Source organism: Mizuhopecten yessoensis, unplaced genomic scaffold (assembly GCF_002113885.1).
Source record: "Mizuhopecten yessoensis strain PY_sf001 unplaced genomic scaffold, ASM211388v2 scaffold10635, whole genome shotgun sequence".
NCBI classification, from domain to species: Eukaryota; Metazoa; Mollusca; class Bivalvia; order Pectinida; family Pectinidae; genus Mizuhopecten; species Mizuhopecten yessoensis.
In genome coordinates, this window is record NW_018408645.1 from 474,441 (window position 1) to 500,685 (window position 26,245).

The 26,245-nt window shown below is 37.5% G+C and overlaps 1 protein-coding gene across 7 annotated transcripts in view; it reads left to right on the forward strand.

Moving 5' to 3' along the window:
- The window catches only part of LOC110461523 (ras-related protein Rab-3-like), an 80,723-nt gene extending 57,342 nt beyond the window's left edge, over positions 1–23,381 (forward strand). For 5 of the 7 annotated variants that reach the window (XM_021515014.1, XM_021515013.1, XM_021515015.1 and 2 more), the window contains exons 4-5: positions 6,383–6,507; positions 18,232–23,381. In XM_021515014.1, the coding sequence (XP_021370689.1) occupies positions 6,383–6,507; positions 18,232–18,422 (316 nt within the window). In that variant the 3' untranslated portion in view covers positions 18,423–23,381. Of the gene's footprint in view, positions 1–5,056; positions 5,182–6,382; positions 6,508–18,231 lie in introns of all 7 variants that reach the window. The other 2 variants (XR_002464145.1, XM_021515012.1) reach the window with 2 other exon arrangements.
- Positions 23,382–26,245: the final 2,864 nt, after the last annotated feature.

The following is a 26,245-nucleotide window of genomic DNA, read 5'->3' on the forward strand; positions in this document are numbered from 1 at the left end:
AGATGTCAGGCTGTGTAGGTCAGGTGTACAGATGTCAGACTGTGTAGGTCAGGTGTACAGATGTCAGACTGTGTAGGTCAGGTGTACAAATGTCAGACTGTGTAGGTCATCAGGTGCCCTCCACACGTTACAGTTGGATACTTCCGAGAAAATGCATACTAGAAAAAAATACAAACAGTTCTTCACTATCATAGTGCTCCACTTTAATTGGCATCCAAGTTAAACACATACTGGCGCATCATCTACTTCAGCTGAAAACCCATAAAGACAGCAAAACTTAGTATGACTCACTTGACTTTTAGGTAGAAATATTCATGTGTCATAGATTGTTGTTTTTATATTAAGGAAGAAAAATTGTAAACAGATTTCTGAATTTTGTATTTCGTCTAAGACAGATTTTACCAAAACTTTGTTTTATAAATTTAGGTAGTGTGAACAATTATTTCTTCATTAATATTCACTGTGTTTAAATTTTGCAATAATTTCATAAATTTCCTTTGCACATCAATAGTCATAGCTATCTGGTATTATCGCAATGCTGGGCCCAGTTACCCTCAATGTGATAATGCCATACAAATGGTATTCTCAGCCCTGAAGCAGTTCTGAGGCATTAGCTGCCTTACAAATGTTCCGTTCAACAGCAAATCTGGTCATTTGTCAAAGTGGAATTATACAAAAATTGATGCATTCCTTCCATCCCTGAAATGTGTATTGATGAAGGTAATTCTTATAAATTGGGATTCGCTCATCAAGACTTGGCTAGGATGATGATACCCTGCAGTGAAGTGTCTTGGAGTGTGCCCTAATTGCCTTCATTAAATTCACATCCAACAAGCAGTTTGTTATTCCTACTGAACACAATTTGTTTCATTACAAGGTTTGACTCCCTTTTTGAAAGTAGAGCTATCATCTTCCTTGAGAAATTATAAGACGTTGGATATTATACAGTAACTGTGTATGTTCTGGAGACATTGTTATGAAACCTAGCCTACTGTAGTACCAAGAACATCAAGATCGGAAACAAAAATGTTCAAAGTTCTACTCTTTACAATAAAGTTTTATGTTTGAAATTTCTTAAAATCAAGAAACTGATGATACATGTAGTATATGTTAGTCTTCAGAATTATCAATATAAGTCAATAAATAGGGGAAGAAAATTAAAGAAATTGTCAAGATTAAAAAAAAGTGTAATTGTTTGAACTACAGATTTCCTGTGACATATAGTATATTGTGTATGTATGAAGATGAAGTGTACCCAATATAATACAGATAAAATAGAGCTTCATTTAGTGGTGCATACTCCATTAAACAAATCTTGATTTATGACAGTTCCATCTGGGGAAATAGGGATCAATCTTTAACTTCAGTTCCGGTGAAGGGATTGTTTGAACTTAAGGGTGTATGGCACAATTCTCAACTCATTTTCCTAATGCCAATGCCTATCCGTGGCTGTAAGATGTTATGACTGGACAGGTAAACCCGGCCCTTGTCTAAAAATAGCATGGCTTATTAAACGACTCTCAGTCTATCAATGATACTTGTATACATTTATTATAGCATTAAATCCACAGAACTGAGATTACAGGAGACACGTAGATATATGTATCTTTGTGAAGTGTCCACGATAGAAAACTGATTACTAACAGAAGAATGGTTTTGCTTGATTGTACATGTAATATCTATATCTTAACAATGTTTTGTAATAATTGTTTTCGAAATTATTATTGACAGCACATAATTATATGTAACTTTTAATAAGTTAATAGGATGTTTATTGAACAACTGATATTTACATATTTTTGTATGAGTATTATGTTGTACAACATTACCCTATTATGTAGTCTTTGTTTAGTAATGCCTTATTAAACAGTGTAGCAATGTCTTGATGTAATAGTATTTTATTGTAGCATATTCCTGGTAATGGTTTAACACTTCAGTGTATACGTATATCAAAAGCTATACTTCTACATCTTAATATTGTAAATTTTGTGTTTGTAAAGCACTAGTACAATGTACTAAATGTTGTATTAAGATGTTAACACTAGATATTGTAATAAGATGTTAACACTCGATGTTGTGAGGAGATGTTAACACTAGATGTTGTGAGGAGATGTTAACACTAGATATTGTAATAAGATGTTAACACTAGATGTTGTGAGGAGATGTTAACACTCGATGTTGTGAGGAGATGTTAACACTAGATGTTGTAAGGGGATGTTAACACTAGATGTTGTGAGGAGATTTTAACAATAGATGGTGTGAGGGGATGTTAACACTAGATGTTGTGAGGAGATTTTAACAATAGATGGTGTGAGGGGATGTTAACACTAGATGTTGTGAGGAGTTGTAAACACTAGCTGTTGTGAGGAGATGTTAACACTAGATGTTGAGGAGATGTTAACACTAGATGTTGTGAGGAGATGTTAAAACTCGATGTTGTGAGGAGATGTTAACACTAGATGTTGTGAGGGGATGTTAACACTAGATGTTGTGAGGAGATTTTAACACTAGATGGTGTGAGGGGATGTTAACACTAGATGTTGTGAGGAGTTGTAAACACTAGCTGTTGTGAGGAGATGTTAACACTAGATGTTGTGAGGAGATGTTAACACTCGATGTTGTGAGGGGATGTTAACACTAGATGTGTGAGGAGAGGTTAACACTAGATGTTGTGAGGAGATGTTAACACTAGATGTTGTGAGGGGATGTTAACACTAGATGTTTTGAGGGGATTTTAACACTAGACGGTGTGAGGAGATGTTAACACTAGATGTTGTGAGGAGTTGTAAACACTAGCTGTTGTGAGCAGATGTTAACACTAGATGTTGTGAGGAGATGTTAACACTAAATGTTGAGAGGAGATGTTAACACTTGATGTTGTGAGGAGATGTTAACACTAGATGTTGTGAGGAGACATTAACACTAGATGTTGTGAGGAGATGTTAACACTAAATGTTGAGAGGAGATGTTAACACTTGATGTTGTGAGGAGATGTTAACACTAGATGCTGGGAGGAGATGTTAACACTAGATGTTGTGAGGAGATGTCAACACTAGATGTTGTGAGTAGATGTTAACACTTGAGGTTGTGAGGTGTTAACACTAGATGTTGTGAGGAGGTGTTAACACTAGATGCTGTGAGGAGATGTTAACACTAGATGTCGTGAGGAGATGTTAACACTAGATGCTGTGAGGAGATGTTAACACTCGATGTTGTGAGGAGATGTTAACACTAGATGTCGTGAGGAGATGTTAACACTAGATGCTGTGAGGAGATGTTAACACTCGATGTTGTGAGGAGATGTTAACACTAGATGTTATGAGGGGATGTTAACACTAGATGTTTTGAGGGGATTTTAACACTAGACGGTGTGAGGAGATGTTAACACTAGATGTTGTGAGTAGATGTTAACACTTGATGTTGTGAGGTGTTACACTAGATGTTGTGAGGAGATGTTAACACTAGAAGTTGTGAGGAGATGTTAACACTAGATGTTGTGGGGAGATGTTAACACTAGATGTTGTGAGGAGACATTAACACTAGATGTTGTGAGGAGATGTTAACGCTAAATGTTGAGAGGAGATGTTAACACTTGATGTTGTGAGGAGATGTTAAAACTAGATGCTGTGAGGAGATGTTAACACTAGATGTCGTGAGGAGATGTTAACACTAGATGCTGTGAGGAGATGTTAACACTAGATGTTGGGAGGAGATGTTAACACTAGATGTTGTGAGGAGGTGTTGACACTAGTTGTTGTGAGGAGATGTGGACCCTAGATGTTGTGAGGAGACATTATCACTAGATGTTGTAAGGAGATGTTAACACTAGATGTTGTGAGGAGGAGTTGACACTAGTTGTTGTGAGGAGATGTGGACCCTAGATGTTGTGAGGAGACATTATCACTAGATGTTGTGAGGAGACATTATCACTAGATGTTGTGAGGAGACATTATCACTAGATGTTGTAAGGAGATGTTAACACTAGATGTTGTGAGGAGACATTAACACTAGAGGTTGTGAGGAGATGTTAACACTAGATGTTGTCAGTAGATGTTAACACTTGATGTTGTGAGGTGTTACACTAGATGTTGTGAGGAGATGTTAACACTTGATGTTGTGAGGTGTTACACTAGATGTTGTGAGGAGATGTTAACACTTGATGTTGTGAGGTGTTACACTAGATGTTGTGAGGAGATGTTAACACTTGATGTTGTGAGGAGATGTTAACACTAGAAGTTGTGAGGAGATGTTAACACTAGATGTTGTCAGTAGATGTTAACACTTGATGTTGTGAGGTGTTACACTAGATGTTGTGAGGAGATGTTAACACTTGATGTTGTGAGGTGTTAACACTAGATGTTGTGAGGAGGTGTTAACACTAGATGTTGTGAGGAGATGTCAACACTAGATGTTGTGAGTAGATGTTAACACTTGATGTTGTGAGGTGTTACACTAGATGTTGTGAGGAGATGTTAACACTTGATGTTGTGAGGTGTTACACTAGATGTTGTGAGGAGATGTTAACACTTGATGTTGTGAGGGGTTAACACTAGATGTTGTGAGGAGATGTTAACGCTAGATGTTGGGAGGAGATGTTAACACTAGATGTTGTGAGGAGTTGTTGACACTAGTTGTTGTGAGGAGATGTGGACCCTAGATGTTGTGAGGAGACATTATCACTAGATGTTGTGAGGAGACATTATCACTAGATGTTGTAAGGAGATGTTAACACTAGATGTTGTGAGGAGATGTTAACACTAGATGTTGTGAGGAGGTGTTGACACTAGTTGTTGTGAGGAGATGTGGACACTAGATGTTGTGAGGAGACATTATCACTAGATGTTGTGAGGAGACATTATCACTAGATGTTGTAAGGAGATGTTAACACTAGATGTTGAGAGGAGACATTAACACTAGAGAGGTTGCAAAGAGATATTAACATAGATGTTGTATGAAGGTGAAACACTAGATGTTGTGATTATGTTTTAGCACTAGATGTTGTGTGAATGGTTTAGTTGTTGTTGTCACCCTCTGTCTCTGCTTGTATTGTGACCAGGTGTACTCAGACCAAGACCCATGCATGGAGTAATGCCTGTGTCTTACTTGTGGGTAACAAGTGCGACATTGAGGAGTCGCGCTGTGTGACCACTAGATCAGGAGAGGAACTGGCCAAGGACCTAGGTAACACCTGCTTCGCTGACCGCCAGCTCCCTGCATGCTTTGCCCTCCTTACAAAAAGTGTGTGGGCACTGTTCTAACATACACACTTGTTTCTAGAGACGCACAAATAAAGTTGACATCTAAATGTTGGTGATAGGTTTTGATTGTTCAGTAAAGCAACGAATAATGTTCCATGATTGGAACTCTGAGATTTTACATCCATAGATTAATTTTTGTATCTGCTGAGTAAAAGTCTGTAACATTGCTTCAATAAATCAACAATTTTGTCACACTTCCATGCTACTAAGGTATTCAGATAAACATTAAGAAAATTTCAAAATTCCAAGTGCTCTTGAAACTGTGTACGTGATAGATGCTAGCAAGCTTCCCATTTGTTTGTGTGTTTGCTTTCCCTTTTTCTGGAGTAGTACCCATTAGATGTAAACCTCATAAGGTGTTCAACTTATTTTACCATTACAATCATGGAAAAGGGTAAAAATTGACCATATGTAAAGGAGAAAAGGCGTAATGACATCAAAGCAACCATCCGTCACTAGAAACATGGCTGCAGGTATTGTCATTGATTTTCTTAGAAATAATGAGAGACCAATGCGTGTGTACCAACGTCACAATGTGGAATAATTCATAAGGGTATTCAGCCATGACTGATTCCACTTTATGATGAACCATTGATCTAGTGCTTAAAGTGTTTTGTTTTCCTTTCCCATGATTGATTTTTTTCATATTTAAACATGTTTTCCCTTTACAATAGGTGCTTGTCACGTAATCGAACTAACAATTTCAAAGTTTATTTTTCATAGAAAAATTCTTTGAAGGATAAGGTATCATGTTCGATTATTTTTCAGGAAACCAAAAATTGATTTATTGTCTACATTAGATAGTTCATGAAGGATGTGACAAGAACCTATTTGACTAATTTGTGTGCGTTTTTATGGGAGCTTTCTCTAATGGTTTGGAGCTGTATGAGTTGGGTATGGCAGTTAGGCCAGGCACAAAAAGCTTTTAACAAGTAGTGGTGTCTTTGGAATGCATGTTTTATAGCTTGCCTGCACCAATAATCATTTTTCTTTTAGACAGGATTTTTTTTCAGCTGACAACATTAAGATGATGACCTGAGTGCATTGACCCAGAGTGGATGGGACATATATTGGACTCCTGTCAGTTATCTCCCTTTGAACAATGCCCTATTGTTACATTGCAGGTGTACTCAGATCAAGACATACTCATGGGATAATGCACAGATAGTTTTAGTGGGCAACAAGTGTGACCTTGAGGATGAGAGGGTCGTTTCCACGGAGAGGGGCAAGCAGCTGGCCGACCAAATAGGTACATCATCTCTGCACACAATGACCTTCCCTGGGTACTCTGTACCATCCTGGGGATTTGTAGACTTACAATCAGTGTGTTCCTTTGGTCACCAACAGATAGTGCTGTGAATTGCTTTTGTGACAAAGTTCACCACCAGGTGGCAATCTGTAGATTGCTTTGTGACAAAGTTCACCACCAGGTGGCAATCTATATATTGCTTTGTGACAAAGTTCACCACCAGGTGGCAATCTGTAGATTGCTTTGTGACAAAGTTCACCACCAGGTGGCATTCTGTAGATTGCTTTGTGACTAAGTTCACCACCAGGTGGCAATCTGTAGGTGTACCCAGGTCACCACTAGATGGCAGAGATTGTAGGCTTTCCTGTCACTTTCTGTTGTTAAGTCATGTGTGTTGTGAGAATCTGCGGCAGAGTTCTAAAGATGATCTTTATTTTTTCTAAACAAAAAACACATTGTAATCTTTAGTGCATGTCTTTGTGTAGTATTACTAGCATGCTAATATTCTCTGAAGTACTCACTGTTCAACCTCCAGGTGGGGATCTGAGCAAATGGGATAAAATAACATAAATCTGTTATTCACTTCTCTTTAAATGTTAAGTGAGAAGCATTGATCTGTATCCTATACCAGAAAATATAACTACCTGCTAGGGGATTTTGGTTAACAAAATATATGTTGTCCTATCCCCCTTTTAATCAGTGCATTTCTGTACAATGGATTGAGTAGACGTGGAATGATCCAAAGCAACTTGTCATCCTGTACAAATGGTATCAGTCCTTATATACAGGTGGATTAAAGTGAGCATTTATCTTGAGACACGGATTATGGAGCTGATGGCAAGACGAGTAATGTGATAAGGCATCAAGTAGCTATTTCCATGTTTATATATCTAGAACTAAATTCCCTAATACTATTGTTGAAAATGTTGTAAACCTTTCTAGACATTACCCCATAGCCGTGGATAGCATATGTTGACTGGACCAACTCAGGATCAGTTATCACAGACATGCAGTTTTGGTTGTCCCTAATTTCAGAAGTTGCAAATATCCCGAACTATGTATGTTTGTAGTATTAGGAAATCATACTACATTCAGCTGATTGTTCTAAAATTCTAAAATTCATTCTTATATAAGTTGATGTTTTGCTAGTTTCAATAGTAAATTCCTTACCAAAGAAAACTAACCTTATCATCTACATTTAAACCTAAATGTATCACCATTCAAATCAGCTGATTGCCGTTAAACCATAGATCTTCTAGGCAAATGAAGGAACCCATGCATAGACTGAAAAATATACTCTTAATTAATAACAAGTAATATTGCTTTAGACTAAATCATTTACCTTAAAACTTTATTTGACCTCATTCTTAGTTGAAGAGGGCGTGGGGTACATATACAGTTATCACTTTGTCCGTACGTCTATTTGCTATAAGTAAAAAAGATTTTTGTGGTTATTGGTCAAGGTTGAAGATAACTCTGAATCCTTTTGAAATAAAAAGTTTGTTTACAAGATATCTCATGAACCCTTGAATATATTGGCTAGTGTCAGGCTAAGTTTGAATTTGGGCGAAATGAATGAGACGATAGATATCTGATTGGTTAATTTCTTTCCAATTAAATCTCTGAAAAAAGGTTAAAGTTCAACCAAATGTCATATGCCATTTATACTGGCAAGTCTTAGGCTGAGTTTGATTGCCAATTGGAATTGTGCATATTTATGCATGATTAATGAGGCTACCCTCTTCTGATTGGTTAATTGGTTTCCCTTTAATAACTTCCCCAAAAGTGATTTCAGCCAAATTTGGTGTGCATATACAGTTTAGCTGGTCTCAAGTAAAGCCAATAGCTGGTTTTCTGGCCCTTGCTTTAAATGCTGATTCAGTTTCTATTCATTCAACTCCAATAGAAAGCCAGAGATTGCTCTGCCATATCTGTTTAATATTTGATTCTTCCATGCCCAGGCTTGCAACAAGCATTGGGTTCTACCAAATTTGGAAATCCTCCATTGGAATTTCCCTATCCTACACGACTGCATGGCATGGAAAAGTATATTTCTCTCATTCCAATCACCAGAATTAGCTCAGAAGCCACATAAATGTGTCACAGTTTCTGCTTCGCATCGAATGTTCTTGTTTTTTTATCCCCCGCTGTCTGTCTGTCACGCTTCGTTTCCGTGCAATAACTTAAGCCAATGTTAACCAATTTTCTTCAAACTTAGTAACAGGGTTAAATGCTTTAAGGGCTTGGCATAGCTCGTTGACCACTTTCAGGGTGGAATGCTTTAAGGGCTCTTCCAAGTATGACAACCACTTTAATCGGACTCCATTTGGCGGAATTTTGGCCCCTTGATTAACGAAAACATCATTATCTACAGTTTCCGCTTGATATTATTAAGTCTAGCAAATATTAGCCATATTCCTTCAAACTTCATAACAATGTTTGTGTTCCTCTGTCTTTTGACCCATCTCAGGCACTCTTTGGTTTTCGTGTGATAATTGCTGTAAATATTGTGCAGATATTTCAACCAAATTCTGTATGCATATCCGACTCATGCTAAGTTTGCCAACCGATGTGATTTGGTTTTTTCTTCAAGTTTCAAGCTATACATTATGTCTCAACAGCACGATACTCACATGTTTAAACCTAACCTTAATAATGTTTACCTACGAATGTCCTGCAAGCGGGGGATATAAATTCCACGAATTTGCTTGTTGATTTTGCTTCATGTTATTGTTGTCACATTGTGATGTGATGTCACCCATGTTAAATTTTGGTGATCATCATTCAAGGTCAAAGTTAATGGTTAAAGGTCATACTCAACCACTTATAAAATAAAAGGATTGTGTAACATCTATTTATAATAATAGTGCCAATTGCTAGTCAATCAATTCCATGTGTTAGGTTTGTCTACGAAACATAAGTTGTCTGAATTTTATAAACTATCTCAAAACTCACTGTATTTTATCTAAAAACTCCAAGGGTCTCGTCTAAAATCTCCCAGTATCTTGTCTAAAGACTCCCTGAGTATATCTTCTTGAAATTCCAAGTGTTTCATCTTAAAATTCTTGTCTCATGTCAAAACTCCTTGTACCTCATCTTCATTACCCCTTCTCAAAACTCCATGTAAAAACATTGCTGACAGTGCATGTTTCTTGCAGGCAAAAAAACAAGGCAGCTGAAATATTGATTTAAATTTTGCTGTGCCTTTTTTAAAAACAGGAAACCAGGAGATTTCTTTGAGAAGGCTAATTTTACAGATGTTCGTTCGATCAATTTTCAGTTTGGAGAAACCTGTATGTTCTGGCTGCAGGCTTTGAAGCTAATGTACCGAAAAATACGAACATTTCTGTACAGGCTTAATGCTCAAAAGCAAAGCTACTGTACTATCCTTACAAATTCACTTGTCTCAATTTTTGACGAGATCCCCTTTAACTATTGTCCCCAGATGATAGCACTTAACTTAAAATATTATATCCCTGAGTTCGATGAGGAATGGTAGAGGGAAAGGCAAAACCTAAGCATAGCTGGAACTACCATTAAACTATTGAGATCAATGCCTGACTAGGCTGTAGTGCTGGGAAAGGCTTGTAGGCCAGGATCTATAACCATTATCATAATTAGTTTTGTCTCAAATTGATTTACCTCTGGTGATGTCCAGATTGGATGGTTGTATGTGGGGAGCATCTCAAAAGGCGAACAGCAGTTTAGTGTACATACTCGGAATAGAATCAATCAGCCACTGTAGCCACTTGAGTCCTGGATGTTTTTACATCAGTATCCAGGTAGCTCTCCATTCTGTCAATTAATAAGCAAGGCTGTTATCAAACGTCATTTCATTTTATTTGTATATCTTAACTTTAAAATTACTAGTGTTGCAAACATTTGATGCAGTCTTATGTTGAATGTTGAAACAGATATAAGAATCATAAATTCCTTAGCTACTATAAAGGGACGGGTTAGTTGAAGACATGATACATATGTAACATATCATTTTAATTTTTAACAAAATCCTCTGTTAAAAGTATAGAGGTTTAAAGATTGAATACTGACTAATGGCAGATTTTAGAGTATCAGTTTATAAGAAACCTTTGTCTACTTTATCTGACAAAGTTTTTAGTATTCCCTTACCCATTGTTTAGTATACTGTACAAAGTTATCTAATGCTGATTTGTCAATCTGAGCCAAAAAATACTGAATAAGTTCACAAAAAGAAGCATTTTATATATTTTTGTCCATTATATGTAATTAAATTTGATGCAAAAATATTTTTTCATAATAGTGATCCATTACAAAAAATGCCCTGGAAAGTTACCGAAAAATGTGGTAGAGAAAAAAGATAACAAGGATGAAAAATGTATTAAATGTGGGATGATTTATGTTTGTGCTGCTGACCTGGTCATTTGTCACTGATAACCAAGCTGTGAACGCCCACTGAATCTAGAGCTGAGTAGAGCTATACATTACCATAATGATTCAATAATGACAGCACCAACTATTTAATTGTGGCATCAAAAGATTCATCAGAATAAAAATTTGGCCAAGTTGATGGCTAATATTGATCAGCAGTGATGATGGTAACCTGTCAAAACTTGCAGAAAGCTCAGCCTATTATTATTCCTATGGTAAAATCTCAACACTGTCAAACTTGTTTGAGAAACCGCTTCAGTTAAGATACCACCTCTGCTAGGGGAACACCTCTGTTAAGGCAACACCTCTGTTAAGGGAACACCACTGTCAGGGGAACACCTCTGTTTATGGAGCACCACTGTTGAGAAATAACCTCTGTTTAGGAACCACCTCTGATAATGGACCACCTCTGTTGAGATATAACCTCTGTTAGGGGAACACCTCTGTTAAGGCAACACCTCTGTTAAGGCAACACCTCTGTTAAGGGGCCACCTCTGGTAATGGACCACCTCTGTTAAGGCAACACCTCTGTTAAGGCAACACCTCTGTTTAAGGAACAACACTGTTGAGAAATAACCTCTGTTTAGGGGCCACCTCTGTGAATGGAATACCAATGATGATCTATGACCTCTTTTTAGGAACCATGTCTGTTAATGGACCACCACTGTTTAGAAATAACTTCTGTTTAGGGAACACCTCTGCTAATGAACCACAACTGTTGATATATAACCTCTGTTTAGGGACCACCTCTGTTAGTGGACCACAACTGTTAATATATAACCTCTGTTTAGGGACCACCTCTGTTAATGGAACACCACTGTTGAGATATGACCTCTGTTTAGGAACCACCTCTGATGAGATATCACCACTGGTAAGAGACCACTAGGTTGAGAGATCACTTCTGTTAAGGGACCACCTTTGTTAATGACCACCACTGATGATATATTACCACTGGTAAGGGACCACCTCTGTTAACGGATCAACACTGATGAGATATCACCACTGTCAAGGGACCACCAGGTTGAGAGACCACCTCTTCTGTTAAGAAATCGTCTCTGTTATGAGATCCGCTCTGTTGAGAGACCACCTCTTCTGCTAAGAAATCGTCTCTGCTATGAGATCAGCTCTGTTGAGAGGCCACCTCTTCTGTTAAGAAATCGTCTCTGCTATGAGATCAGCTCTGTTGAGAGACCACCTCTTCTGTTAAGAAATCGTCTCTGTTAAGATACCTCCACTATAAAGAGATCATGATCACCTGCTAAGGGATAATGTCTCAGTTAAGGGACCACCTGTGTTTAGAGACCTATTTAAAACTCCCCTTTGGAGTTGTTTTCATGCTAACAACTAACAATTCCTAATATAAAAACCTCTGCAACAAGAGAGCAGTTTATGGACTTCAGGAATGTGTTATCTCAATAAAGACTGTATAATGTCACTTTCATTTTCCATCTCACCTTTCACCAAGGGGCCATGATGGTAGAGGGGTTATTGCGTCTGACCATCTACGATCAGTAGGCCTTCACCACTGTGTTGCAGGATTAAGGCCTACATTGGGGCAATCACCAGGACCTGGCTGCACTTCGTGGGTTTTCTCTAGGTACTCTGGTTTCCTCCACCACCAAAACCTGGCATGTCCTGAAATGACCGCCGATGTTAGGATGTTAAGCACAAATTAGCCAAACAGAAGTTTCCACCAATAGATTTCAGGGTTCAAATTTCTGTTTTTCATTTGTCTCCCTCAATATATTACCAGGGCCCGTATTTTTAAAGCCGTTCTCATGCTCAAGCATTGATTTTGTCCTCAAGCCCAATTTCTTGTTCTTGTTATAATTCAATAGATAAATCTTTTGAAGAGACTTATAGCCAAATACTGTTTTCAATGTTTACATTTGACTTTTTTATCGTTTGACATGATCTAAGCGAGTTACCAGAAAGTTGGTTTCATGAATACGGGCCCAGATCTTTTTATAACCAACCTTTTTATTGATTAAGCAATAAACCAAAAGAAAGAAGCAACTCCTGAATTCAGGTTTCCATAACTCTACTGCTAATAGTGCTGACAAATTTTGGCCTGCCATTGATTAGTATATTACATTTTTTAATGTCCATCATATCATAACATCAAATTACCATTAAACAATATATTACATTATTCTCCAGCATCTGGCCCTAGTAGTTTATAGAGGGTCTGTCACTAGTTTAGACTAGAGACTCCACTATCTATCTACTAACCAAATGTATTAGTGTTGCCTTCCACTAGTCACATGTAACTGCCGGTCTATCACTGGGATATCTTCTATTGATTTTGTTTTAACAAAACTGCATCAATTCAGGTTTTCAGCTATTTTGCAGGAAAATGATTAAAGAGTGGGTTTTTTTTGCCGGGTTGATTTTGAGGTGATACAGTCCCATTCCTTGTATTATAATTCTGCTGAATAAAATACTAGGGCATTGTGTATTTGCTAAACTTGATACTGTCTTGTTACCAGGGGAGATAGCTCTTTTACAGTTCAGTTCAATTACATGGACAAACTTTGGTTTAGGGCCTAGGGTGATATTTGTGTGATAGAACTAGCTGAAGCTGGAGAGTGAAGTGTGTGCAGGGAATAGCAACTGAAATGTCAGCCAGTCTGTAGTAGAAGCATGATTGCTTTTTTGTAACTGTTTACTTCATTTTACATGTTTTCTTGCTAAGAAAAGGCACAACTGACAAATTCCTCAAAACTAAACTGCAATACATGTGTATCTACATTCTTTTTAGCTCACCTGCCTGAAGGGCAAGTGAGCTTATGCCATGGCGCGGCGTCCGGCGTCTGTCAACTTTTCCTAAAAATCGCTACTAGTCATAAACGACTGAGCAGATTTTTACCAAATTTCAGAAGCATCCTTAGGGGAAGGGTAACAAATATAGCAAATTCTTTAAAATCCTTCTTCTTCAGTAGGAATGAAAGGATTTGTTCCAAATTCAATCTGAAGCATCCTTGGGGTAAGGGGAACTAATTTTGTATAAACCGTAGGTCTGGCCCCAAGGGGCCTGAGGGGCGGGGCCCAATAGGGAACACATAGCAAATTCTTTAAAATCCTTCTTATTCTGTAGGAATGAAAGGATTTGTTCCATATTTAGTATGAAGCATCCTTAGGGTAAGGGGAACTAATTTTGTATAAACCGTGGGTCTGGCCCCAAGGGGCCTGAGGGGCGGGGCCCAATAGGGAACGCAGTAAATTCTTTAAAATCCTTCTTCTTCTGTAAGAATGAAAGGATTTCTTCCATATTTAGTATGAAGCATCCTTGGACAAAGTGGAAACAATTTTGTATACACCAGGGTTTTGGCCCCTGAGGGGCCTGGGGGGTCGGGCCCAATTGGGAAACATAGCAAATTCTATAAAATCCTTCTTATTCTGTAGGAATGAAAGGACTTGTTCCATATTTCGTCTGAAGCATCCTTGGATGAAGGGGAACCAATTTGGATAAACCGTGGGTCTGGCCCCCCAGTGACCTGAGAGGCGGGGCCAAAAGGGGGAAATTGGGCTATATTGATTTAAGCGACTTCTTCTCTGGAACTAAGAGATGGATATCAACCATATTTGACCGGTTGAGATCCCCACCCCAGAACTAAATATACAAATGCTTGGCATAAAGAGACAAAAGTAGTCATGGTATTAGAATAGACCCTGGGGTCTGACCGAACCCCTAGGGACCTAGTTTCTTAGTCACAGCTTGGAAACAGTTGAGATCCCCACTCTATTACATATACAATTGCTGAGTATAATGAGATGAATGCACATATGCTTCCAGGATGGCCTTGGGGACTACCCCATCCTTGGAGACTTAACCCCTGGGTCATTACTTCCCCACCCCAAAACTATATATACAATTGTTGGGCATAAAGAGACGAATGCAGTCATGATATTAGAATTGATCCTGGGGTCTGGCCACAACCCTAGTGATCTAGTTTCTGAGTCGCAGCTTGGAAACAGTTAAGATCCCCACCCCATAACCATACATTAAATTGCTGGGCAGGAAAAATATAATACAGACATACTACAAGAATAGGAATTGGGGTCTGGCATATTCCCTTGGATCTCTTTTGGAGAATATTTTGCCATGATTGCTTAGATATCTAGGTAAGCGATGCAGGCCCTCTGGGCCTCTTGTTTTCATTACCATAGTTAGGATGGTGTTTTCAGCACCATTAATGTTTGTTGATTGGTACAAGCAGTTAGGATGGTGTGGAGTCTCATGTTTTCACCACCAGGAAAGAATGGTGTAGAGCCTAATGTGTTCACCACCAGGAATGTCTGCTGACCAGTACTTCTCATTAGGACGGTGTGCAGCCTCATGTTTTCATCACCATGAATATCTTTGACTGGTACTTGTCGTAAGGATGGTGTGGAGCTTCTGTGTTATCACCACCATAAATATCTTTGACTGGTACTAGTCGTTAGGATAGTGTGGAGCTTCTGTGTTATCACCACCACAAATATCTTTGACTGGTACTCGTCGTTAGGATAGTGTGGAGCTTCATGTCTTCACCACAAGGAATATATTTTGACTGGTACTTGTCGTTAGGATAGTGTGGAGCCTCTGTGTTATCACCTCCATGAATATCTGCTGACCAGTACTTCTCATTAGGACGGTGTGGAGCCTCATGTTTTCATCACCATGAATATCTTTGACTGGTACTTGTCGTTAGGATGGTGTGGAGCTTCTGTGTTATCACCACCATAAATATCTTTGACTGGTACTTGTCGTTAGGATAGTGTGGAGCCTCTGTGTTATCACCTCCATGAATATCTTTTGACTGGTACTTGTCGTTAGGATGGTGTGGAGCCTCTGTGTTATCACCAGGAATGTCTGTTGACTGGTACTTGTCAGTAAGACGGTTTAGAGTGTCATGTTTTCACCACCATGAATATCTTTTGACTGGTACTTGTCGTTAGGATGGTGTGGAGCCTCTGTGTTATCACCAGGAATGTCTGTTGACTGGTACTTGTCAGTAAGACGGTTTAGAGTGTCATGTTTTCACCACCATGAATATCTTTTGACTGGTACTTGTCGTTAGGATGGTGTGGAGCCTCTGTGTTATCACCAGGAATTTCTGTTGACTGGTACTTGTCGTTAGGATAGTGTGGAGCCTCTGTTATATCACCAGTAATGTCTGTTGACTGGTACTTGTCGTTAGGATAGTGTGGAGCCTCTGTGATATCACCAGCAATGTCTGTTGACTGGTACTTGTCGTTAAGACGGGTTGGAGCCTCTGTGTTATCACCAGCAATGTCTGTTGACTGGTACTTGTCGTTAGGTCGATGTGGAGCCTCTGTGTTATCACCAGGAATGTCTGTTGACTGGTACTTGACGTTAGGATAGTGTGGAGCCTCATGTCTTCACCCCAAGGAATATCTTTTGACTGGTAATTGTCGTTAGGACGGTGTGGAGCCTCTGTGTTATCACCAGGAATGTCTGTTGACTGGTACTTGTCGTTAGGATAGTGTGGAGCCTCTGTTATATCACCAGTAATGTCTGTTGACTGGTACTTGTCGTTAGGACGGTGTGGAGCCTCTGTGTTATCACCAGAAATGTCTGTTGACTGGTACTTGTCGTTAGGATGGTGTGGAGCCTCTGTGTTATTACCAGGAATGTCTGTTGACTGATACTTGTCGTTAAGACGGTGTGGAGCCTCTGTGTTATTACCAGAAATGTCTGTTGACTGGTACTTGTCGTTAGGATGGTGTGGAGCCTCTGTGTTATCACCAGGAATGACTGTTGACTGGTACTTGTCATTAAGACGGTTTAGAGTGTCATGTTTTCACCACCATGAATATCTTTTGACTGGTACTTGTCGTTATGATGGTGTGGAGCCTCTGTTATATCACCAGGAATATCTTTTGACTGGTACTTGTCGTTGGGATGGTGTGGAGCCTCTGTGTTATCACCAGAAATGTCTGTTGACTGGTACTTGTCGTTAGGATGGTGTGGAGCCTCTGTGTTATTACCAGGAATGTCTGTTGACTGATACTTGTCGTTAAGACGGTGTGGAGCCTCTGTGTTATAACCAGGAATGTCTGTTGACTGGTACTTGTAGTTAGGATAGTGTGGAGCCTCATGTCTTCCCCACCATGATTATCTTTTGACTGGTACTTGTCGTTAGGTCGGTGTGGAGCCTCTGTGTTATCACCAGGAATGTCTGTTGACTGGTACTTGTAGTTAGGATAGTGTGGAGCCTCATGTCTTCACCACCATGATTATCTTTTGACTGGTACTTGTCGTTAGGTCGGTGTGGAGCCTCTGTGTTATCACCAGGAATGTCTGTTGACTGGTACTTGACGTTAGGATAGTGTGGAGCTTCATGTCTTCACCACAAGGAATATATTTTGACTGGTACTTGTCGTTAGGATGGTGTGGAGCCTCTGTGTTATCACCAGGAATGTCTGTTGACTGGTACTCGTAGTTAGGATAGTGTGGAGCCTCATGTCTTCACCACCAGGTTTGTTTGTTGACCCTCTATGTAGTTAGGGTGGTGTGGAACCCCTTGTGTTATCACCAGAAATGTCTGTTGACTGGAACTTGTCATTAGGACGGTGTGGAGCCTCATGTCTTCATCACCAGGAATATCTGTTGACTGATACTTGTAGGATGGTGTGAATCCATGTTTTTTCAGTCCCAGGTTTGTTTGTTGACCCTCTATGTAGTTAGAACAGCTTGAAGCCACATATTTGCAGCACCAGGAATTTTGTCTATTGAATTTTCTTTCCAGGTTTTAATGCTAGCAGTCATTATTCATACTGCTGATTTAAATCTGACAGGGCTGTTGAATGCTTCAGATGATTAATGGAGAAATGTAATCCTTATAAATGTTGTCTTGTGTCTATTTTGTATATGTATTGTTTTCTGTAGATGAATATTTATGACTAATTATGTTACTATTCTGTTAATTATTTATGACTAATGCTGCTGTTGTAGCCATTCCTAGTCTGTTTTTCCTTTTTGCTCCTTTTGTGTTATCAATTAATTCATAGATAAAGCCAATAATTAGTCTATAGAGAAAACTGATCAATGCCTCTGTTATACTGAGGTGATTAATGAAGGATAGAAACATGATATCCTGCCATTGTGTAAAATACTAATGTTAAATGTTAGTTTTACTTTTGTAATACATTTGGTAAGTGTTGTATTTTGCTGCACATGTATGACTATATTTGTAGAGGATATGTTTTAAAGCTTTTCACTGCTGCAATAAATGTTTTAATTTTTCTGCTATAAATAATAATAATAATAATAATGTTTGTTTGATGTATTTTTTTGCCTGCTATTTTCAGGACTGGAGTTTTTCGAGACATCAGCTAAAGAGAATATCAACGTGAAAGCTGTATTTGAAAGATTGGTAGATATCATTTGCGACAAAATGTCAGAAAGTTTGGATTCTGACCCATCCCTGATCAACAGCCAGACAAAAGGAACGAGGCTGACAGAGAATACCAACCCACAACAGGGAGGATGTCAGTGTTAAGTGTCCGACAGGGGCAGATAACTGAGGACACTGTGTGATGTGTACGATCTGTTTCTCACATGATATGTTTACAAAATAGGTGATAGTGGTTATTTCATGTTTTGGACACATGCACATTTCTGCCCTCATCATGTGGAAAAACTGCCCCATGTAGTTAAAGAATCTTGTGAGCTAGCTCAGTTTATGGGTATGTCAGATACCGCAGGGGTCAGTCAGTCCTGTGGTAGGTATAAGAAGTGGTCAAAAGTAGAGCTGGTCAGTTCTTATGGTCTGTACTGATCAGTCCTGAAATTATCCTCAGTACTTGATAATGTTCTAGTGTACTGATGACAGTAATTTACACTTGTTTTCCTGGTCTGGTGTACTGGGGAATGATCAGTTCTAGAGATTTGTCAGTACCTGGAACTGTGCTAAGGACTAGTTAGTACTGGGATATGTTAGTAACTTGAACTGGTCATTCTTATTGGTCAATCAGCACTACAAAGTTTGTCAGTACTGAGACTTAGGTCCCTTAGACTAGAGATTGATTTGAGGAACATGCTCAGATCAGACATGGGAGCTGGCCAGTCTGTATAGCAGTTATACCACACTTAGAGTTACTATAGGTATTCTGATGTTAACAGGTACGACTACCTTTGAAATATTGACACAAATAGTTGTACAAAGTCCTGATCTGCCAAAATGAAGTGGTTTTTGGATTATAAATTGTCACTTTTAAAGAATACCCAATATGATCATGTGAAGATCCTTTGTCAACATTTCAACTGTAAATGTGTAAAATGATGAATATCCACAGTTTTTAGGAAATTTGTTGTATATTGTCACTGCATTTTTGGAACATGCATTATCTCCCCTTGGAGGTCTGGCCTGCCCATATTCTTGATTACCTCCCCTTCCATGACTGTAAGAGGTGTGGCTTCCATCTTGTATCGGTCGACAAGGTAACCATACGTGGAAATCGTGCACATCTCTTGTCTATTGACAGCTTTAGAGCTCTGTGTTGTGTGGTTGCCATAGTGACCCACCGGATGTAAGGCACACTGGAGGAAGATTGATGATCTGAGGTGAAAATACTACATTATATATGTAGTTGTGTAGATGGCGCTGTGTGTTCCAGGTAGATGTTATATGTGTATCAGAGAGCCACATGTGGTTAGCTGAGTATACCATAGATGTATCATTGTGCATCCCAGTTGTGCTGACAAATTAGACAAATCACTTTAGATTTCATGTAATATTGCTAACATTCATCCTTGTATATTTTTCTCTCATGCATTCCATTCATTTTTGTTTTTCGATTATAATGTATTGTGCATATAAACCACCTACATGCCAAAGGATCAGACTTCCTTCTTTTCTCAGCTGTTAAAAATCTTCATTATTAACCAACAGATTACATAATTATACAGTAAAACCTTATGAGGGTTTTGGCAATATATTGAAAGAGATGTGAATTTAAGGAATTGTTTCTTTGAAGAAAGCAAATTGGGACCTTGAAAGGAAACGAGAGTCATTATATAGAGGTTTTACTGTATAAATACTGTATCTAAAAATTTTTTTTTGTAAATTCCTTTATAAGGAATTGAGCTGTTATTTCAGCAAGCTGGAAGTTCTGTCAAGGTGTTTGAGAATTATGTATTAATACCTACTGTGACAGAAAACTGTATTCAAAAACATATTTTTCATCTTATGAAATCCTCTGATTTTGTCAGAACATGTTAAATATCTGAACTGAAACAGAGAGAGTTCTGCCTTCAGTATCATGACATATACCAGACAAATACTTGTCTGTGACACGAGAAAAATGCATTTACATTATCATTGATAATTAAGTTTTCTTACTGCTTGATTTTGTTACTGTTCTTTGTATATTTCTTTCTACAATCTATATAATTGTGTTCATTGAGATGCGTTCTTAAAATGGACAGTTCAGTCCATATCTACACTGTACGTTGTATTTGTTGAAAAGAGTTTTCAGCTGTTTCATTTAAAAGAAAAACAGAATCTGCTTGGATAAATGAAATCCTGCTATAGTCATATATGATTGAAGGACTTTATTGCAGCTTAATCCAACAGTTAGTATGAGATGGGAAGGTTAACGAAAAAAAGAGTACAATCTCAAAATTCAATGGGGAATGTGTTTCATAGCAGAACATGAAAAGAGTGCAAGTAATATCCACAAAAGTGCAATATATCCGTGTTATTTGTGACAATAAAGTACCCCTGTCTGATATAGACAATGTTGAAATCCACTGTAAGTAGTCACTGTCTCGTCAGAGCAGTGTATAAACTGCCAAGTTTGCCTCAATTGTTCACTTTGAGGAAGACATTTTGCTGCAATATCAATATGCGATTTCATGTGTGTTACTGTTGAAATTAATGCTTGATTTTTCTTATCTGGATAGATTTTCTTCTGATGAGTATTAAAGCATAGGGATTTATTCATCACAACTAAGAGCTGTTTCTCTCTCAATTGTTTTAAATGTCTGTGCTAGATTTATCTTGGTTGTGAAACATGTACGGCAAAAGCAAAATGTATCTCGGTTGTCAGACATGTAACAGACAGATGTCTCTTGATTGTGTTCCTTGTACACATGGTGTTGAAATCCACATGGTATTTATATATAATCCTGTTACTTGCCTTTGTTGTTATAGCTCTATAGATTTATTAGGTTGTGAAATATTTTGTTTTATTTTACTTTTAATAATTTAACCTATTCTTATTGAAGAGACTAGTTATTTACAATCATTCCAAAGTGTAGACCACGTCAGGCAACATTTGTGTGCTGTGTATGACCTGGACTACCTACCCTAGTGAACTCCAAAACATTGTTTAAGATGCGACTTATTTTACAAACCTTTAATTCATTCCTTATTAAAATATACATTCTTTAGAAACTTGCATTGTTTTATGATATACCTTATTATACAAACCTTGAATTCATTCCCTAAACAGAAAAAGGTTCTGTGGAAACCTTGTGAGGTTATACATTATTATCATGACCTTGACCCATTACTCTTAGAGCTAAACTCTTTCACAAAACTTGTATTACATAATTTCCATTCCAAATATGTAACACATCCATTCCAATTCACCCTACAAAAGGAAATTTGTCTAATCAAAAGACCCAGACAAATACAGCTGATTTTTGTTCATTTTTTTTTTTTGTCAAAACTTCCCACATAATGTAAACTTTGGCTTTGATTTTCCTTCTGATCTTTAAGTCATGTTAAAACATTAAATTCATCAAGTGTACATAGGCATTTCTCCTGTTAGTAAATATATAATGGTCACAATATTGACTTAAAATATAACATTTTTTCAATCAACCTCCATTATGTAATACTTGATGTTATTCATATGTATTATAACACTGATTAAGTTTAATGTTATAGAAACCAATGAGTGGTATAAGTATAGGGACCATGAGAGGTCAGTGAGGTGTAATATTATAAGTATAGGGACCATGAGTGGTCAGTGAGGTGTAATGTTATAAGTATAGGGACCACTAGTGGTCAGTGAGGTGTAATGTTATAAGTATAGGGACCATGAGTGGTCGGTGAGGTGTAATGTTATAAGTATAGGGACCATGAGTGGTTAGCGAGGTGTAATGTTATAAGTATAGGGACCATGAGTGGTCAGTGAGGTGTAATGTTATAAGTATAGTGACCACTAGTGGTTAGCGAGGTGTAATGTTATAAGTATAGGGGTCATGAGTGGTCAGTGAGGTGTAATGTTATAAGTATAGGGACCGCCATTGGTCAGTGAGGTGTAATGTTATAAGTATAGGGACCATGAGTGGTCAGTGCGGTGTAATGTTATAAGTATAGTGACCACTAGTGGTTAGCGAGGTGTAATGTTATAAGTATAGGGGTCATGAGTGGTCAGTGAGGTGTAATGTTATAAGTATAGGGACCATGAGTGGTCAGTGAGGTGTAATGTTATAAATATAGGGACCATGAGTGGTTAGCGAGGTGTTATATGTAACTACCAGTGCATTGTAGATCTTTGTTTCTGTTCTTTACAAAACATTCCAATCTTAGATATCAATATCTTAAACCTTTAAAATAGAATCTCGTATCATGTTTATTGGGTAAAGTGTTATTGAAAGCGATTTTTAAACATTCATCGTGGTGTGAAGGAAATAAATGTACATTGAAACCTGACTTTACCAACATCTGACCTAACAGTCACCTGATCTTACCGGTACCTGATTTTATCTACGGTATTACCATCTCCTGACTTTACTAACGCCAGACTTCAATGGACGTCATGTAATATCTGACATGATGATCTTAATTACAACACACCTTTATATCCGACTAAATGATTCAATCCTAATTAGATGTTGGTAAACATGTGTCACTGTATAGAATCTCTTTATGTATATGTAAAGCAGGACCTGAGCTAAGAAATAATATTCTTTTTTCAAGCGACAGTCCTTGCAACTAGATTTAATCTATAAATATCAATGTTCTCTTATCATGATATCCAGGTTTTTGGTCGTATATCACCAATATTTCCAACTGTTAGAGAAGTAGTTTGTATTGACCAGGTGTTTGTATCATGTTCTGTTTTAAACAGCCATCATCAGTAAGTGTTAACACTTGTAGAGTATTGTCAGAATATCTTTTTGTGGACTTGAGACGTCAGGTGGATTCCCCATGTGGTCGCCACCCCCTGTATAAAGGTGTCCCTCATGCACAGTCCGTTCCCTGTAAACTGTTGTAGTGGTAACATAGATCATAGTCTCTCATGCTCATCTTATGTGATAGATTTTTTTTGGTCTGGTTCCTAGTGTTACGACGATTATAACATATACTAATTAATAACAGTGGTGTAGAACCGACAATATTATTACAAACACTATTACATATGTATCCATAGACCCACTCTTATATTTTCTTTGTCTAGAACTGTCTCTAGTGACAGTCTGATAATAAATCGTTGAAAGTCCACCAATGTTTTTGTCATTTTTATTCTCTCACCTGGTACAGAGTGCCAATGAGCTTCTGCCATGATGCAAGGTGTTTCATCCGTCATCTCTCAGGGATAAACTTTTTAGGTCACCTGTTTTTGTCCATTAACATTTCATATTCTCAACTTAAATTGCAATACCTTTGAAGGGATTTCATTGATACTTTGACAAAGTGTTGTTATTTTCAGATCAATCAAAAATCCAATACCCCTGCTACAGCCACCATTTTGAAAATATATTTCAAACCTTATCTCAAATTCTAATTGGCCAATTCAACTAAACTCAAATAGGGATGACTGACTGATGTTACTGACAGTGTTATTTCTTCTCGCAATCTGTCGTACTATGACTTTTTCACGGAAACAATCCAATATGATGTCGTAATCAGATCGTGACAGGAGAGGTCATGCAAATCGGGACAACAAACAGTTAACAAATGCTGAACACTATTGTTACCTCACCTGGCCGTCTGTTCGGCATCAACGTTTTACTCTAAACAACTTCCTCTGAATAACCAAAAGGTCCAGGGAAAGGATATTTGGCAAGTAGCATGCTTGGAGGAACAGTTACCAAGTTTGTTCAAATGAATGACCTTCACCAATATTGAAGGTCACATAGGTCAACTGTCTAAAAAAACCATGAAACAACTTCTTCAGAATACCAAAATGGCTAGGGTAATGATATTTTGCCAGTAGCATGCTGGGATGAAGGTTTACCAAGCTTGTTAATTGAATGCCCTTTACACATATTCAAGGTCACAGGGGTCAAATATGTTGAAATCTTTAAACAACTTCATCTGAATAACCAGTAGGCCAAAGTTGGCGATATGTAGCCATTTATAATTTTACATGCAGAAATGTTCCTAAAGAGGAGTTGACAAAACGGTTCTTACCAATATGTTAGGGACAGACTCAAAATAGTCGTCCTGGGGTCCGATTTGTGAACACATTTTCAACTTCTTTAAAAGAACTGATATAAATATTGACTCCATTCTACTTTCTCGGTCAAATAACACCTTTAAGATGAGCCATCTTGTGAAAAGTACCTATGATGAAAAACTAAACCAAGCTTCTTGGAAGAATTTTATTTGCATCAAAATTTTAAATTTTAACAATATTATTGTAATAAGCGAAAAAGGTATTAATTCATCTGGACGGATTCAAATTACTAAATATAAAAGAGACAGATTATTATATCTTATTTTAATCAACAGAAATGGTCCATTTTCTTCCGAAATATTTTGTGACCTTTTCATTTACAGTAGATTAACATTAATGTCACTGTTCACTTTATATCACAACTTCCTCTGAAAAGTGACCCATGATATTAAAAGAAATTTACTGTTTATGATATGAATGATGAATTAAATATAAACCCAAATTTACAAATCATTTTGTTTTGACAACAAATTCATTTTTTTACAATACAGATCCAGCTGTCAAATATTATGGAGACCCAGCTCTTAAGTAAATATCTACAACTACTGTAGTTAATACAATCTATGTAGCAATATATAAAATACATAAATACACCCAATGATCCAGACACAATTCAGTGTATTAAATACAGTAGCAGCATAAAAGGTGTAGACAGATAAGGTGACAGTACCCAAATCAGATCACCAAACCATCATTTTATTAAATCATTGAAAAATCTGAGGAGGAATTATATTCATTTATGGTTGTATCAAAAGAAGGATATCAATGGGTGTTCTTACAATCAAAATTAGCACCCGGGGCTCACTTGAGATATTTATAGAACGCTCTGAAGTCACCAATCAGCGTCTCCGGTTTTTGCGAATGTCAGGGCCCAAATCAGATCAAGGCTTGAATTTTGCAGTATCTTACGCTTCAAATGAATATTTTTTTGTCAGCATATTAACATTTTATGATGACCTTAAGAATTTATATGACAAAAAGTATTTCTATAGTGTGAATTTATTATTTTAGTCCAAAACTTTATGCATAGTCGTCGCACGCGCCATTTTTTATAAACGAAATCAAAACACTGACATTTGAGTTTGAATTACGTTTTCTTGTGCTATTTGAATTTAAAAACAAATCACCTGTAGACAAAAAATGGTGCATGGCTATCTATTCTAAGATTACATCATCGTTATAACTGATTTGCTGACACGTTTATTAATTTATAAGTATTTTTGCAAAAAGTGATCCGATTTGGGTACTGATCCGATTTGGGTACTGCCACCTTATATGCTGTTATTGGTGAAAGAAAAAGTGATATTTGCATACCATTGCACTAAATGGATGGAATAAAAGGCTTTAAACAAATGTGGAAAATATTCATCAACAATGAGCTATAATTTGAGTTCACTAAAACAGTATTCACCATAATACAAAAAACTACATAAACAAATCCTACATTAATAACATAAAAATCGTTAAAAAAACAAGCAAACAAATGCCAATTTGAGGGGTAAGAAGTTAAAGGAGGAGAATGATGCTTTTCTTAATTAGAGTTCTTGACCTATAAAACAGTCTGAAAATGTCTATCTTCATTACAGATGGAGTGATCTGTTATCATTTCCTTTCTTATTAATAGTAATAATAATAATTAATAATTCAAGGTTCTTATATACCGCTTTATCACAACCTAGTTCGTAGGTCATCTCAAAGCTGTTCACAAATTATTATCCGTGGTTACAGGGCATTTGCAACCAGCCAATATCTGTCTCAACTACATGGGGAGCATACAGCCGGTGCTGCCATTTCGGCGCTCACAGCTAGCATTTAACAATTCTAGCACTGCTCAACCACATACTCATTTACAGCCGAGTAGACTGAAACAAGCGGGGTCAAGTATCTTGTTCAAAGATACAACACA